Genomic DNA, 16,422 nt, shown 5'->3' on the forward strand with positions numbered 1-16,422 from the left:
TACATATGTCAAAGTCGTCTTTCTAAATTGGTAGTCTGTAGGACCTAATAGAATCTTTAGTTTACAGGACATGTTTAAGTGTGTGTGTGTGTTTGTGCACGTGTGCACATGTACACACAATCCTACCAGGTAGACGAGGGAAGGATATTGCTCCCATGTCACTGATGAAGCACACACTAGAGAAGTGACTTCCGTGAGGACACAGAAGTCATTAAAGGCAGAGGCGGGACTCCACGGCTGTCCCTCCACCAGCGGGCTCCTCTGACAACCTCGGGACTTTCATGAGGTCGGCTCCTAATGTCCTAAAGGCCCCCAGTGCCCAGCTGTATTTTCACTGCACGTCGTCTCTTGGAGAAGGTCAGCTGACTTCTCTCTGACTTTGTTCCCTACTGTCAGTATCCGCAGCCCCTTAGCGAGAACCACCCCAGGTCTCAGCACAGCCCACAGCACCCCTGCCCCTCGCACCTTGATGATCTGCCCTTCCTTAAAGGGAAGCTCCTCTTCCGCAGCATCTGGATTTGGGGACATGGTGAGTGGGTCGTAGTCGAAAAGAGCCACAAAGATCCGGGCTGGCAGCTCCTCGGCACCAGGGTCGGTCTCTGACTCTTCATAGAAGTCTGGAGAGAGACGGTCTCGCCCGCCGTATTCATCTGGGAGCACATGGGGATAAAGGACAGCGTGCTGGGTGACTCCTGCCAGTGATTCCCCCATTTCACTCAGAAACTTGTGCTATGACATGAAATGTGGTTTTGAAAAATGAGGAGGATGCCTACGGCACTTTAACTTCTGTCATTTTAAAAACGTTTGTGGCTTAATACGTAGGCAGAAATGGACTACCTCGACAGAGATGGATTTGAAAAGCAAATCACTATCATAAAACACAAGCCGCATGTGAATCTCACCACATCGCGTGTGAAGACCAAGAGAGAGAAATGCCTTTGCCAAGCGACCTCACGCAAGAGCAAGCCTGGGCAAGAGGGACAGGTGCACGGTTCCCTGGGTCACATGGGGGATTCAGACAGCACCACCCTGAACAGGCCATTCGAGGCTGTGCACACAGAAACCCACTATGTGTTTCCATAACAATCAGCTCAGGTACATCAGAGGCTTAAAATGCACTTGTGTGTTAGTCAAAGTTTGGCACAGGTGACAAGCTGTTCACCTCACTCTCCATGTTTCAGTGGCAACGAATGCATTCTTCATTGCCCTGAATTAGTGACTTCCTGGCAGAACTGAGTTTCAACTCCACTTACCATCCAGCTTCTAAAAATTATTCTTTTTGAAATCCTAATATATATGCATATATATTATTAGATATCCTTATATATATGATGTAGATCATTAAATAGATAGAATATGCTGACATAATATTGTTCTGACCATATGAGAAGGACTCAGAACATCAGAGGGAAGAAAGAAAAACTCCACCCATCAGAAGGGGGCGTTGGGACAAGCAGTCAGTCGACACTTTTGTTAGCAGCATGAGGAGCACAGGAGGAGGGATGAGAGGGTGTCTCAGGCGTGCGGAAAAGACAGGAGAGGCGGAGAGAGAACCAAGCAATGCGCTGCTTTCACCAGCAAGAAAATGCAGTTGACAAATAAAAAGCGCTTTAGCTGCGGGAAGTTTAACTTTTAAAATGCAGTGAACTGTTGACATTTAAATTCAGGATCTTTTTAGGATGCCTAGATAATCTAAAAATTCAGTAATTTCATTTCTGCTAGGGAACGCGCCTTTTAAACAGCAGGTCTCATTCATACCTTCACACTGGTTTTGATTGTCTCTTGTTTACAGACAATGAAAAGATGTCATAATTTTTTTCTAGATTCGAATGTTATCTAAATTAAATAGCGTGAAGCTAATGGTAAGCCACCCCATGCCCTATGAAGATCTCAGTGTGCACAGCTGTGTGATGATTTCTCATGCTTGTGGCTGATGGCAGAGAGAACCCTGAGCAGCAGCAGCAGGATGCTTGTTTCGATTCAGTCAGATGTCTTGGAGATTTGCAGAAGGAACTTAGCACCAATGTCAATGGATCTAGTGAATGCCATTTCAGCTGTGGGAAAATGTCAGTGAGGGAGAATCATGGCTACAGCTCTGGTGTGGTTTGCCCAGGGGGTTCTCAAGGCTTCTCCAGCTGAGTTGACATGTGCGATTGTGGGTCAGGTGCTAGGTCAGTTCATGTGGGGAGGGTTGGGTATGGTCCACATGATCCTTGAAGATATTTTAAGTCACTCCATAGTCTACATTGGAGCGCATGTTCTCAGTAGGTGGCTCATGCTCAGGGGGCATGATATGTGGAAAATAGTGTCTTTATATCTTTAAATCCAAAATCACACCGAGCATGACAAGGGCTCACACTATGGGAGGCATGTAGGCGTGAGACTGATAAGGCGATCTCAGGCTAGGGTCCCATCGAAGGCTCCATCCAGAGAGTACATGTTCAATGAAAACAGTGGGCAGAATTGCCCACACTGTTGCATGATCTCTTTCTGGTTTTGGGAGGAAGAAATGGAGGGTAGGGATGGGGCAGAGGTGGTTTGAGCATTCATAGTTGATTATGTATAAATGAAAGTGTGATTATGAGGGACACCACTATATTTTCTTCCGGAAAGGGTGCATTAGACACTTCATGAAAACCAGACCTCGGAGGGAAGAGAACGGCAGCCTCCAAGGAATGCGTCCATGGAAACCTGGCTTCACCAGCAACTAGAGTGAGTGACTGGGAGGCCCTTCTCTTTCTTGGTGGCAGGCTGGACTAAAGGAAGAACTTACCTCCAGGTGTAGGTCTGACAGGAGTGGGCCTTCCTCCCCTCTGCCCTGCTGTGGAAGGGTCTTGGCCCTGGGAAGGTTATTATCAGGTCACAGTTAAGTGGGCCTTTCTTGGGAAGGAGAAAGGGTCTGCATACCATGTGCCAAGTCAGGGCTCATGAGTTGCCTGAGTTGGCTCCTGAGTCTGTCCGTGCTGCGAGAATAAGCACAATCTTCTACAGGTGAATATTTCCCTCACTACCCAACCAAGACCAACCACCACCACTGATCCTATCCATTGTAAGTTCTACGGAGAAAAAGGGAATCATCTAATGAAACAGATTGTATAGCTTGTCATGTTCTCCTTGCACGGAAACCCGTGGAAAAGAGGTCTCTTTTCTAAAGGGCCAGGCTTTGTTTCTCTATTCATTTGAATGTTTCCTCTCTGCACACAGAGAAAACTGGCTACATCTTCTCGCTGTGTGAACTCAGTAGCCAAAGAAATCGGGGAATGGGAGAAAACAGAGACTTTCACAGTCGATCAGTGAACAGAAGCCTCTCGAATGTGGTGCTTTGTTTTTAGAAGGGGATACCCTCTGGCCTTCTCATCTGACAGATAAATAACTCAATTAAGAAATAGACCAAAAATTACAAAGAAAGAAAGTAAACCCAATGAAATCTTCCTTCGGAGTCGCCTGTCGATGCTTTGAGGCCTTCATGCTGATTATATGACCTAGAAGTTAGCAGATGTGGAGTGACATAATTTTTGTCTTTTTACATAAGGAGGGGCATTGTTTTGTCAATTTGGAAAACCCAGAGACTATTAAAAGGTGTACTTTTTTATTTAATTGTGAATGCATTGCTTATTAAAACTATATTTATGAAGTATATGGCTATAGACTTAAGTTCCTCTGAAAAAGAAAACTGATGCTTTTGGAGTACAGCAGATTTCTAAAATATTAATTACTGATATTTGCACAAAAAAAATATAAGTAAATAGGCACTAGAGGAAAATAGTCTGTTCGCACGTCACTGGTGTTCATTTCCTAGCATCAGTGGCAGGATTCCCCTCTGTTTTGGTAGCTGCTGAGCACATTTCACTTTTGTCCTCTGAAAATATAATAGGGCCTTCTGCATGTGTATCTATATATGTGTATGAATATCTGGAGTCCTTGCTATTAATTATGCTTTTTGTGTGGTTTCTTGTGTTACTGCATGATAAGAAGTCAGGCGCAATTAAAGCAAATCTAACAGGGATTTATTTAACATTCTTTTGAGTTACATTATTAAAGAGGCTTTTTCTTAAGGTGTTAACATTACTCCCTTTCTACTAATTTAACTAGTGTCTTACTAAAATTAAGTGTGTAGCCTTTTGAATTCTTTACCTTAAGACAAACCCAAATAAAGGATTGTCAGATTCTCTGATGATGAGGGTCACTTGGCAAGACTGTGGGTGCACTGATGTTTTCCCTTTACTTCCTTGCCCAACTGGCAATTTGAATCACCTAGTTTTCAGTTCTGAAAGAAGACTTTCCTTCTCCATACTGGGAGACTGGGGCAGGAGACCCACCAGATCTCCCCAAAGGACACCGTCGTAGTGCCCACGACATCAATTTCTCAGCTCCACCAACAACAGCAGCTCAGTTAACGAGCGATGCTTGCAGGCCTCGCTCGTTACAGTTGCAATGAAAGGAAGACTCAGAGACCAGGGTCAACGGGAGAGGAGGATCAGAGTCATGAATGCGGGCTGGCCTTGCCTCCGGCTCGTCTCTAAGGACAGTCAGTCTCCCTCAAGTCATCTGTTTCGTAAGCCAGGAGAAGCTGTTCAAGCTGTGTGCTTGCTACACAGGGAATTAGACACAGATTACGTGAAGACTCGAGAGATGCTGGATTTAGAACCTTCCACGGTAATTTAGGCTCAGTAGATGTGTAACTCTGCTAGTTCATCTGTAATAAGAGAAATCAGTGTTTTCCAACTCTGTGCATATTTGTTATTTTTCAATTAACTGAAAATACTCTTTTTAAAGGATCTTTAACATCCTATGAAATTTTTACTGATAAAAATAAAAATATTCTAAAAATTGTAAAGATCAAAAAGGACATTTTTTCCCCTATGGTTTGGACTCTATGAGGAAGAAATGTCTGAAAGAAAGATAAAATTTTAGAGGATCTGTTTTTGCTTTAGAATGACTTTCTTTGTTTTTAATCTTTTTTTTTTGAGGAAGATTAGCCCTGAGCTAACTGCTGCCAATCCTCCTCTTTTTGCTGAGGAAGACTGGCCCTGAGCTAACATCCGTGCCCATCTTCCTCTACTTTTCATAGGTGGGACACCTGCCACAGCATGGCTTTTGCCAAGGGGTGCCATGTCCGCACCCAGGATCCGAACTGGTGAACCCCGGGCCGCCGAAGAGGAATGTGCGCACTTAACCGCTGTGCCACCAGCCCAGCTCCAATAATGACTTTCTTTATTTTTAGTGGATGTGAAAGAAGACTGAGTGTCTTTTAAACTCTAGTCATTGAAGTGCGATTAGAGCTGTGTTTCCAAGTGCCTAGACCGTCCGTGAGTTGTTTTCCTCAAGCCCTTGTTGCCACATCAAGATGTTTCCTCTCACCTACTTCTATCCTATTAACAGTTCTCCTTGCTCTGGGTGTGTGTGTGTGTGTGTGTGTGTTCACATAAAGCTAGTTTATTTGTGCTGATTTCCAGCTTCCATTATCTTGTGCATAATAATATTTTTTGGAATTGTCTTTTCGGTGATTCATTCCAATAATAGAAGTCCTCCCATCTGACCTTCCCTCCCAGCCACCTTCCCCCTCTTGGTGGATTGATTTGAATGACTGAAATGACAGCTTTCAGCATGACTGGCTGAATTCCAAAAAGTAATTAAGAGAATGGAAGTGGGATGCCAGAGGATGACTCATGAATGAGGAGGCAACCAGATGGATGAGGGCAGCACACGTCAGGGGACACATTCAGGCCTCACGGTGCTTCTTATAACTTCTAACCCAGTCACCACAGTGTTTCCTGCAGACAGACAGCGCTCCATCACTCAGGGCTCCTGGAGACACCTGGCGTTGGGCCGGCATCCCTGCCTCTGCTGCTTCTTTGACCGTGAGCATCTCATGCGGAGGGATGACACACTGTGATCTCTTCAATGCTTACATGGTTTGGCCTCCCCAGGGAAAAAAATTTGCAGGAAGAACACTGACGTAAAAAAGTCAATATGATATTTTGAGAATACTTACAAATAAGTTTTATTTACCTTGTGCTGTGTCTGTCTTCTTTTTGCCATAAATAATCAAGAGTTTTCTGTATTTAGTTAAAAATGTTACTCCTAATAATTTTTTTAAATGTTTAGATCAAGGACTAAGCAGCTGTTTGCTCTGCGGTTGAAAGAAAGAGAAAGGCGTCAAGTAGGCCCACTAACCGATGGACGGGACCATCACTGGCCGGGACCTCTGGGGGCCAGCACCGCCGTGGGCAAACCTCCGGCCCCCGTGATCTGCCCTCTCAGTAGCGCGTCCCGCCAACACCGGGTTTCCTAAAATCTGAAGACAAAACGACAGTCATGAGTCTTGCCAGCCTTGGGAAGGACAGGACTAAGCTAGCCCAATCAATTCAACTTAGAAGCAGAAGCTCTAAAGGCAACTAAACGTAGCTTTTAACTGAAAGGTTAGCTGAATAACCTGGAAGAGAAGAAAGCCGCTGGCCCCCGGCCCCTGTCTTCCATGGCAGAGTTGCTTTTCCACACACGGAGGGTGGGGTGAGACAGAGTTCATTGGGGGACATCTTTTTGTTGCTGCTACTGCTGCTGAAGCTGAATATCTTGAACCAGAGTGAGAGTGGCCTAGGTACAATTCCTCACACCTTCAACACCTCTGACCACGTACGACCCTACCTAGTCTCAGTATGGCCTGCCCTCCTCCAGAGATCCCAACAGTGGGCAAAACCCTGCGTTTCCAAATGTCCCCCTTGGAGAAGTTGTCTGTGAGGTTACCGAAAGCTCAGAGACAGAATTTTCTGTGCGTTATCAACTTTGAAACTCATGGCAATGTCTTGGCCCTAACCCGAAGACGCCAGCCCATTTCAGGGCTCACTGGAACGGTTCTCCTTGATGGGTCAGCTTACCTCTAATTTGCGCTGAAGTAAGAGTCGTATCAGAAAATCAAGGCAAAACCTCCACTGCCTGGTTAGTGATTTGAGTCAGGAAGCTCTCAGGGACACAGGGAATGAGCAATGCTTAGGGAGTTCCAGGAATTAGCTTGTCACAGGTGGGCACAGGCTGGGGCTGCCGGGGCCCGGCATCCGGAGGGCATGGAGCACCAGCCTCTTGCGGACGTGTGTCAGACCACATCGGCTCAGACCCAAGGCCTGGCCCACGTGACATCTCACCTGTTTGCATTGAAAAGCTCAGCATGACGAGAGCAAATGTTCTGCAAGAGGATACAATATAGAGATGAATGAAGCCTTGCATGGATCCCTACTCTTGAAAACCAACTCACAGCCTGGAAGACAAGGCAGGGGGATGTGTCTGGAGCTGGTGACAGAAAATTCATTCTGAAAACTGGACACAGGGAAGAAACAGAAAAAAATACTTTGGAAATATGCAAAAATGGATCTCTCCAGTAAGGGTTCTCTGGTTTGTTTTTTTTTTTCAGTTATGAATGAAGGCTAAAAAACCACAAGAAAACCAAAACCACAAGAAGAAAACCTTCAATGAGGTCGGGAGTCACAGGTAAGTCCCTAGGGTTCATTTTGAGAGAATATGTGTTGCCAAACTTCTGGCTAATTGTAGTTCAGCTAACCCTTAATTAAAACTTAGATTCAGTTGTCCTTTAATTAAAGCAGCCATACTCATTATTGATTCTGGGGGAGGGGAATCATTATTCTAAAGCAAAGTAAAGAAATCTTCAGCATGATCAAAAGATTGGGAAGCAATGAGATTCAATAAATCAAAAATGCATGGAAAACTAAAGAGAGCCAGCAGAGAGATCCCCAGGGATGGACACCGAAATGAATAGGTGGAAGAATGAGAACAGATTGGTTTGGCAAGCGGACGTGAGGAGGGACTTTACTTCACACACCAGAGGCCCCTCTGCAGCCCGGGCAGCTGGCTGTGCGTGCTGGGCGGCTGCCCGAGTGTCAGGCACATTTATGCTTTTTTGCCAGACATCCTGGAAGTCTTCGTGCCCCGCAGGCTCGTCCCAGCCATACTTCCTGGGGGTGGGTCTCTCTGGGCTCGGGTGGGCGTCATCGCTCCTGATGGCCTCCACCTGCTCCCCAAAGTCCTCCTCGATGCTGCTCTGCCGGGTCAGCGTCCGCCGCCGGGCCAGCAGGGGCCTCGGGCTCCTCCTGCAGGGACACTGCCCAGGGCCCGGGCTGCACTTAGCAGGATTTCTGAAACTAAGCCGCAGCTCTTCTTCTTCGCTCCCACAGTCCAGCCCACTGTCTGGGCTCCTGGTGGCAAAGCGGCTGAACCGACAGCCTCTGTTTTCCAGAACAAAGTCCGCGGCCTGGGGGCCAGCCTCTGGGCCCCTGGGTTTCACAGGGAACCAGGAACCCTGCAGGGCCTCGTCGCCCCTGCAGGGCCTGGCAGGCCTGGGCTCTCTGGCCAGCACAGTCCTGGCCCTGGAGGAGTACCCTAAGCCCTGTTTGTGCAAGAACTCACAGAGCTCTCCATCCTCCTCCGCTACTTCAGGGATACTGAAAAGTTTCTTACTGTGGTGGGTCTGTTGGGGAAACTCAGGCTGTTCCAAGAAAGCTCCTTCAGTGGTCCTATTTTGATAGCACTCCTGAGGGGGCAGGTGTTAGAACAGGTGCCCGGCAACAGTGTATGGTGAGACATGAAGGGGGCCAAGGGAAGGAAAGAAAATACAGACAGAATTAGTCTTAGGGGCGATGAGAAACAGAAAGCATGCTTTCTTGTGGGGGGCAAGGGCATGCTCTGGCCGGGCTCTGAAATGAGAACAGAATGGGTTAAATGGATGGTGCCGGAGCAGGTGGGAGGCAGAGCACACACAGAGAGCGGCTGGATGTCCGTCCTCAGGGCCGGGCCAGGAGACTACACCGAAGAAAGAAGAGGCAGCTAGGTGCAGGCCCGGGGAGGATGGAGGCAGGAGGCGTCACGTGGCCGAGGTGCCTGGCTCTGCAGGCAGTGCACCCGGAGCAGCAAGAGTTTGCACCCCATGCCCTCTGCCTGCGCCCTCAGAAACTCAGAAGGCGGCTGCCGTCAGATGCCAGGTGTGACTGGAGACAGCTCACAAACAGTGCCCCCAACCCCTAAGTGTCCCCACCACTGGACATGTCATCTTCTTTCTGGCACACAGCACCCTCTGAAATCCTTCCTTCCCATCTTGCTCACGTGTCATCTTTCTCCCTGGCCAAAACATCAGGTGAACCAGGGACCTTGTCACTCAGCACTGCATCCTAGCTCCTGGAATGGCACCTGCTATACGGTCGTGCTCATCAGTGTCTGCAAAGGCCTGGGGGTCTGTCTGTCTCTCCTGGATCCTGGAGTTCGGGGCCTGAGGGGAGAGCCATGTCGCCACTCTCTTGGGCTCCAGGGCCTGGCCCAGAGCTGGCACACCCAGGAGGTGCCTAATATATGTTCGTGGAATGTAGGCTGTGCGTCTTCATGGCCTTGCACGAACTATTCTCTGCCAGGAATACCCCCCAGCTTGTGCTCTCCCTAAAGACATGCACTCCCACTGAACGACCCCCCACACAAGTGTCTCTCCTCTGGGAGGACGTCATGGACTCTTCAGACAAGCCATACCCTGCCTCTCCCCTGACAGCCTCCCGGGGATGCTCAGCAGGGACGGGCCTCCTGGGGATGTCACGATTTACTGCCTTGTCTGCCCCCACGGCCTGCGGGCTTCACCAGCACGTGGACCCTGGCAGGTTTACCTAATGCCATTGTCACCAGCTAACTGTCCAGAGTTACTTAAAAAGTTCCATCAGCATTTAATAGTTCCTCAAAGTTGTTTTTCAAGATGATAAATAGCTACCCACCAGCTTGAACTGGCTCAGACCAGCCCAAACCACACTGCAGGAATGATGCCTGTGCAGAAGAATGGAAAAGTGTACAAAAGTAACCTTTACCTCGTTCTAATAGTAAAACCACCACCCTAGGAGAAGCTGAAGTCTTATTAACAACATGAGATGTACGTGGAGGTGTGTATCTGAACTGCACATCTGCCAGCCCATGCCCACCTCTACGTGGAATGACAACACTTCCTTCTTGCATATTCATCCACTACCCCAAATCAAAGGCACTCACTCCCCAAGCTCAGGGAGCCATAGCTTTGTGAAGTCATCCCCGTGGTCTTCATTTTGTTTGCTGCATGCTGCAAATAAAATTTCTGCTTTGTGTGACAACTACTCGTGCAGTTTGATTAACTCACCAAGGAGACGACTCACTTTGGTCCCGTAACACCATGTCTGCATGTGCTCGGAACTCACTGACAGCAGGTGAGAGGGTGAATGTGCATGCACGCTGCCAGCTGACCCATCTCTCATCTGCTGACATGATACCAAGGCATCTGTTCCAAGGAGTATTGGGGTGAAGGAGGACGGTGAAGGCCAGGAGCACAGGGGCTCACCCAGGAGCTCTCCAGGGCTAGGCCGGGACCTGCCTGAGGGAACTGAGCCCATTAGTCACCCAGGAGCTCTCCAGGGCTAGGCTGGGACCTGCCTGAGGGAACCGAGCCCATTAGTCAGGAAACTGGCTCAGCTGCACCTAATTGTTGCCACGTGGGAAGGTGGGCCCAGAGCAGCCACATCCCCACACCACATCTCAGAATTTCTACAGAGAAACCAGAAGTACAGATCAGCCTGTAAAGCCACCTGATTTTTTAAAAACGTAGGAATGCTGTGGGCAAAGCAAAGTGAGCATGTGGCTGCCGTGGGGCCCTCTTCCTGCCAGCCGTGATCTCATCTCGATATGTGGGACGTGGCTATTCCCAAGGGGGCAGGCTGTGCCTATGGGTGTGGGAGTTGCTATCTGGTCTGTAACGAACTTGCTTGTTCTCTGGGCCTCCACCCTAGGAGAGAAGGTGCCCTTTGTTCTTTGCTGGAGAGTTTGTAGGCAGTGCCATCCAGGAGCTTCCTCCATGCACAGGAGGAGGCTGGCGGGCAGTGGCGAACAGGAATGCACTCTGCATTCCTCCTGGCCCAACCGAGAGCATGTGCAGGGAACTCTAGGTTCTGGGCAAGGTGTGGGAAGTTGTGGGGGAGGTCACACGGACCACCCACCGGGCAACTTGGGGCTCCCCGTGAATCCTGCTCGGAGTCACTTTGGGAGGTGGCAGGGGCTCGGGGGAGGAGCCGTAGGAGCAGCAGGAGCTGAAACCACGCAGGATTTGCACAGCGTCTGGCGTGTTCTCAGTTCAGGGCCGTCTGGGAAAACATCAGTCAGTCTCTCTGTGCAGTAGGTGCTAGGTTGGCAGCCAGATCTGGATGGTACCTTCTGTCCACCATTCAAAATGTGTGACTCTGTGTTTCTAGAGAAATTCAGTGGTTGGGGCTTCATCCCCCAGTGGAATGTTCTTCTCTAAGGCCTTTTTCATTTGAAAAACCCACAAAGGTCCTACCAGCTGCCTGGCACTTTGTCTGTCTCCCCTGCAGGTTGGGAACAGCTGGAGGGTTGGGACCATGTCCATCCTTGTGGCCCCCAGCCTGGCACAGGGCCTGGTGCACAGAGGCACTCAGCTCACGGGCTCAGTGGAATGAATAAATGCCTGAGCTGGCACAGTCAGCAGCAGCAGCGGCAGGACAGCCCCCCAAGGCAAGGACAGAGGGACGCGCACCCAGGGCAAACCTCTTCCTGAGCTCGACAGTGGCTTAAGCTCAGCATCCATTAAGGTGACCTCCCATCAAACCCTCTACTGATGGCCACACCAGAGGTGGGAGCAGAGGATGCCAGGGTCTCTGGTGGGAAGTGTCCAGAGGGGTTTGTGTGTGGACCCCTGTCCCCCAGGATGCCATCCCTCCATGCCCAGCCCTCCTCTGACCTCCCCATGCCTGCCCCACCTCCTGCTCCTCCCTTCCACCCTTGGGCAGGGCCCACCTCAGTTCTTTCCTCTTAGGAAGTCTTTGTTCCATTCCCCTAGCTGGACCCCCACGTCCCCAAACTCTGGTTCTGACTCAGAGGCTGATTCCTACACTCCCAGCTGCTGCCTCTCTATGGAGGAGCCCTTGAGGCTATGGGGATGGGAGGAAAGCTCCCCTGTTCTGTTCTCTCCCAATAAAGTCCTCATACAGAGCTGGGTGCCCTCTGGGGGGTGTCAAAAGCATTGTCCCAAACTCCTTCACCCAGACGTTTTGGCAAAGAGGAGGAGGTTCAGGGAATTCCTGAACGCAAATTCAACAGTAAGAAAGAAGCCACTCCAAATCCATGGGCTTCCCATGGCAGGGCCAGACCCCTCTGGAGCCGGCCTCCACAGCCCCAGCAAATGGACAGGGATGGGGCCACTCCTGGTCGTTGTGGAGGAAGCGGTACCCCTCAGCCACTGACCTTGAGGGCATTGTGGGATGTGCCACTGGGCCGCCGCCTGCCCCCGTCTTCCAGCTGCATCTCGGAGTAGAGTTCCTCCTCGTCCTCCTCCATGATGTCTGAGAGGTCAGACCCGCGGCTGCTCTCCGTGTGGTACTCATCTCCATGGCAACAGTGCGGCTGGGGGCAGGCAAAGGGGACACAGATGGAGGGCGTCTCTCGGCCGTGGAGCTCTTCCAGATATCAGAGGCCCCAAGGGTCTCCTCGCTGCCCCTTCCCTTTCTCACTACCTCATGAGCTCCAAGACCAGGCTGGGTGTCTGTCTGTGCTCCCACTTTAGAAGTAAGGAAATGGGCCTAGATGTCCACATACTCACCAAGCACGCAGACAGTGGGGATAGCAGAGAGAGGACCAGACTGAGTCTCTCAATGCCAAGGCCAGATGGGAAGAGACACAGAGACCCTGGGCTCTGCGTGGGACAGAGCACCACTTATAAGATACATGGGTAAACGCCACTTTTCTGGGTACCACCAGCCTCTCCAGCTTAGTGGCTGAACAAAGGTTCAAGCTATAGGTTGCACACTCAGGTGGCAGGAGGGCTCAGGGCACAGTAATGTATACGCTGGTCTGGGCAGAAAGCAGAAACCGTGTGCAGGCTGTGTCCACTCTGTGCCCAGCTTGGTTACTGACACCAGATTAAGACTGTGCCATTGTGGAGAGACCCAGAGAAGAGGCTGGGGACAGTGTAAAATGTTCAATAGAAAAGCCTCCTTAAGAGTAAATATTATAGAATTTAGAGGCTGGGGATCTCAAACCATAATGTGGATACCAGCTGATCTGTTACTGTCACAGAAACATGACAACCCCCCAAAGTGAGTACACTTGGAGCCATGCACACTGAAATGGAGACAGCCCTGATGGGGCGCTGCAGTGACGGTGCCATGTCAACTCAGCAGCCATGTCCTCGTGCACAAGGAAAGCACTCCGTCACCCAATATCTCGAGTATTCAAAACAAAATAAATAAAGTTGCAGCAACTCAAACTGCACACCCTGAGGAGCTCAGATTTATGAGTGAAAACATCCATAAAGACGTTCTATTTTTGTTGGATCCTGTTTATTTTCCTGGTGGGCGACATGACAAATGTATTTAATAGCATCCCATGACATATTTATTAAAAACACCCTGGTTTCGATGACTACCCTAGATAAAGACGCATAAGCACTTCCCATCACATTAAGTTCACTGCAGCTGAGGAGGACACAGCAGGACCACTCCAGGCAGCAGGCTCTGCCTGAGCCGCATCGCGAGAGGGGACGGAGTGTTCTCAGCCTGAGGGGCTGCTGTGTCAGCGTTTGAGCTGCTCTGGCCCTAGTTCTTTCAATCAGGCACCAAGAAGAAGCATAAAAGTGAATTGGTCTTAAATGAATAAACAAAGATCAGGCTGGTTTTAATGAGGTCTTCCTAAGGCTTATGGGACAGGTCTCCCTGACGAGAACACAGTCTCATTGATTCAAACCCAGTGATGAGTTAGGGATAAACTCATGGGATGGAAGGAGGTCTCTGGTTTTTGCCAGAGATATCATTCATAAGCCATTCATAGGAATCCTATTCCTCTCTCGGTGGTAGGCACGTGACCCTGGTCTGCCTGGTGAGATGTAGTGGGAAGTCTGATGGAGCTTCTGGAAAAGATTTTTCTCCCAAGTTAAGAGGAAAGTGCCTGAGGATAAAGTCCCCTCCCTTTTCTATCCACTCCTTCTTTCCTCCTTGGGGTGCTGTCATATGAGGGTGTGATTATTGGAGCAATGGCAGCCACTTTGTAACCATGAAAGGCCAATGAAAGGCCAAACGAATGGAAGGTTCAGAACCCAGAGCCTGGACACAATTGAGCAGCTTTATCAACCTTGCAACCTCCCACTTGAGCCTTCCTGTGATGTGGGGTAATTAAATGTCTTTGTTATCTTACTCATTATTAGTTGGGCATTCCTTTTCTTATGTTAAAATTAATGAAAACAGAGTTGTTTTAATCTTACAGATAAAGACTCTGATGACTAGAGAGGCTGGGTAACTTGCCTACCGCGCTACAGCAGGCAGCAGCAGCGTCAGGATGTGACTCCAGGTCTGTGAGATTCCTTCTTATGGAGGCTGTGACACTGCCCTGCTGTGGGAGTGTGTCTCGAGGGGGCTGGATGACCCAGCGTCTGATATGTCTTCAAGCTCTGACATTCCAAGATCTCAGGACTCTCCAGACCCTGCCCTCCTGCTGTCCACCATTCTTGACACCATTCAAGGACATTTCTATTAGCATACACATAACCAGAAAATGGCGACCAAACCCACACTGGAGGGATTTGTTAATTAGAAGCCTGGTGCAGAAGGGGAAGCACTGACACTGTGTTTCTCTGCAGGTAGGATGCTGACCGTTTGATTTCTGAATTTCCCATGATGCCTAGCACAGAGCAGGTGTCCAAAAACATTTGCCTGATTAACAAAAGTGAGCACACAAATGGTAGGTTCTGCTAAATTGACACCAGGTGGTCATCTGTGGATTTACCTGACCCCCAAATCGCCTTCATGACCAGATACCAGCACAGGGCAGCCAGGCAGGGTGGAAGCCTCACCTTAGATGTTTGAAATTGTCCCCACATGATGTCACCAACGCACAGGCCTGGTTAAGCCTACACTTTCCAACTCTACCGCAATTAGGGTACCCGGGCCTGGCCCCTCCTCCTCTTTCTCATGGGCCAGGGTGTTTGGGTCTCCAAAGGCCTATGCAGAGGCATCAGCTAGGCTCTGACGGATGGGACACAGGGGGCCAGCAGGCACTCTCTTCCTGCTCTCACCGGCTTGCCCAGCTCGGAGCCCTTCAGGAAGTCGTCCACCGAGGCGCCCCTCCTCTTGACGTCTGGGGAGTCATAGCCGTCCTCCTCGTCGGAGTTGGTGTATTGCCCGCTGCTCCTCTCCAGGAAGATGCTCCGTTTCTCTAACTTGGAGGGAGAAAGAGGAGAAGCGGGTAAGCAGAGGCTGCGGAGCAGGGGAGCCGGGCAGCTGCAGGGAAGGAGGCCTCCAGGCTCCACGTCTTCTGGGTTCTGCCCCTTCCTTTGCTCGACCCCACAGCCCTCTGGGAACCATTATGTGGAACACAGGGTCAAGTGACCCAACACGCTGGCTCAAGGGTGGCTTTTCTGATGTGGGTGTGACACAGCTGTACCTTCCTGTCCCCTCCCACGCTTACCACAACTTTCTTTTTTTGTTTGTTTTGGTGAGGAAGATTGTTGCTGAGCTAATAGCTATGCCAATCTCCCTCTATTTTGTACGTGGGATGCCACATGGCTTGAGGAGCAGTGCTAGGTCTGCACCCAGGATCCGAACTAGTGAAACCCAGGCCGCGGACGCAGAGCCGTGAACTTAACCACTAGGCCACCAGGCGGCCCCCAGAACTATTGCTAGGCACTCGCAGACACCAATGAACTTCTCGTCTCCCTCCATTTGCCACCTTTGCCTGGCTCTAAATCCTTTTCTTGAAAAATGAATCTCAGATGTGTGCTTTTTCTCCACACCTTCCAGAAGGTGGGCCAGCTTTCCTGGGCCCAGTCTCTGCTGCAGCCAGCTCTGGGGGCCCTGTCTGGGGGTCTTAGGGCTGCAGGATGTGTGGCTGCCATCAGAAGGGGCACAGCGGGCAGCACTCACCTGCCAGCCCCTTCCTGCCCCTGGAGCTTCGCCCGAAGCCCCCAACGCTGATGTTCGGGGCCTGGGCTTTTGCTCTGCAGGAAATCAGAGCAGAGAAGCACTGGGCCGGAAATAAATGTGAATGTTCTGAAGCATTCTCTTCAGTCAGAGATCACAAATTAGTGTTTAATTTTTTTTTTTTAAGAATTCGTGGCCAATTTGAACAAACTGGGAGACATCACATAAAAGCCTGGACTCCCAGTTTTTTGAAAGTAGCTGAAGCACTGTTGCTGTAGCTTGCATCCCTCCCGGGTCCTGGACGTGGCCTGTGCCACTTAGCTCTGACCTCTGGGGGACTGCGCCCCTCATGAAGTCCCCTGACCCAGCCCCCAACCCTGGGGATGCCAGGGAAGTCAGCGTCTCCCACTGGTGGCACAGGCGTTTCCACCTGGATCTCAGAGACGGCGCTGCCAGGGGTCACATCCTGGTGAGACCCTACCGGCTGGCCGGG

General features: G+C 50.0%; 1 protein-coding gene and 1 long non-coding RNA gene across 32 annotated transcripts in view; one reads left to right on the forward strand and one right to left on the reverse strand.

Moving 5' to 3' along the window:
* RIMBP2 (RIMS binding protein 2) overlaps nucleotides 1–16,422 on the reverse strand; it is a 250,446-nt gene that overhangs the window by 15,532 nt on the left and 218,492 nt on the right. For 16 of the 31 annotated variants that reach the window (XM_070627332.1, XM_070627324.1, XM_070627329.1 and 13 more), the window contains 4 exons: nucleotides 15,086–15,229; nucleotides 12,265–12,423; nucleotides 6,178–6,298; nucleotides 466–650 (listed from right to left, as the gene is read on the reverse strand). In XM_070627332.1, the coding sequence (XP_070483433.1) occupies nucleotides 466–650; nucleotides 6,178–6,298; nucleotides 12,265–12,423; nucleotides 15,086–15,229 (609 nt within the window). Of the gene's footprint in view, nucleotides 1–465; nucleotides 651–6,177; nucleotides 6,299–7,834; nucleotides 8,543–12,264; nucleotides 12,424–15,085; nucleotides 15,230–16,422 lie in introns of all 31 variants that reach the window. The other 15 variants (XM_070627311.1, XM_070627314.1, XM_070627315.1 and 12 more) reach the window with 2 other exon arrangements.
* Nucleotides 6,651–10,127, forward strand: LOC139084485 (uncharacterized). Its single transcript, XR_011541900.1, has 2 exons — nucleotides 6,651–7,485; nucleotides 8,797–10,127. It is a non-coding gene; the product is annotated as an uncharacterized lncRNA (long non-coding RNA).

The sequence above is a fragment of the Equus przewalskii genome, chromosome 7 (genome assembly GCF_037783145.1).
Source record: "Equus przewalskii isolate Varuska chromosome 7, EquPr2, whole genome shotgun sequence".
Classification (NCBI taxonomy): Eukaryota; Metazoa; Chordata; class Mammalia; order Perissodactyla; family Equidae; genus Equus; species Equus przewalskii.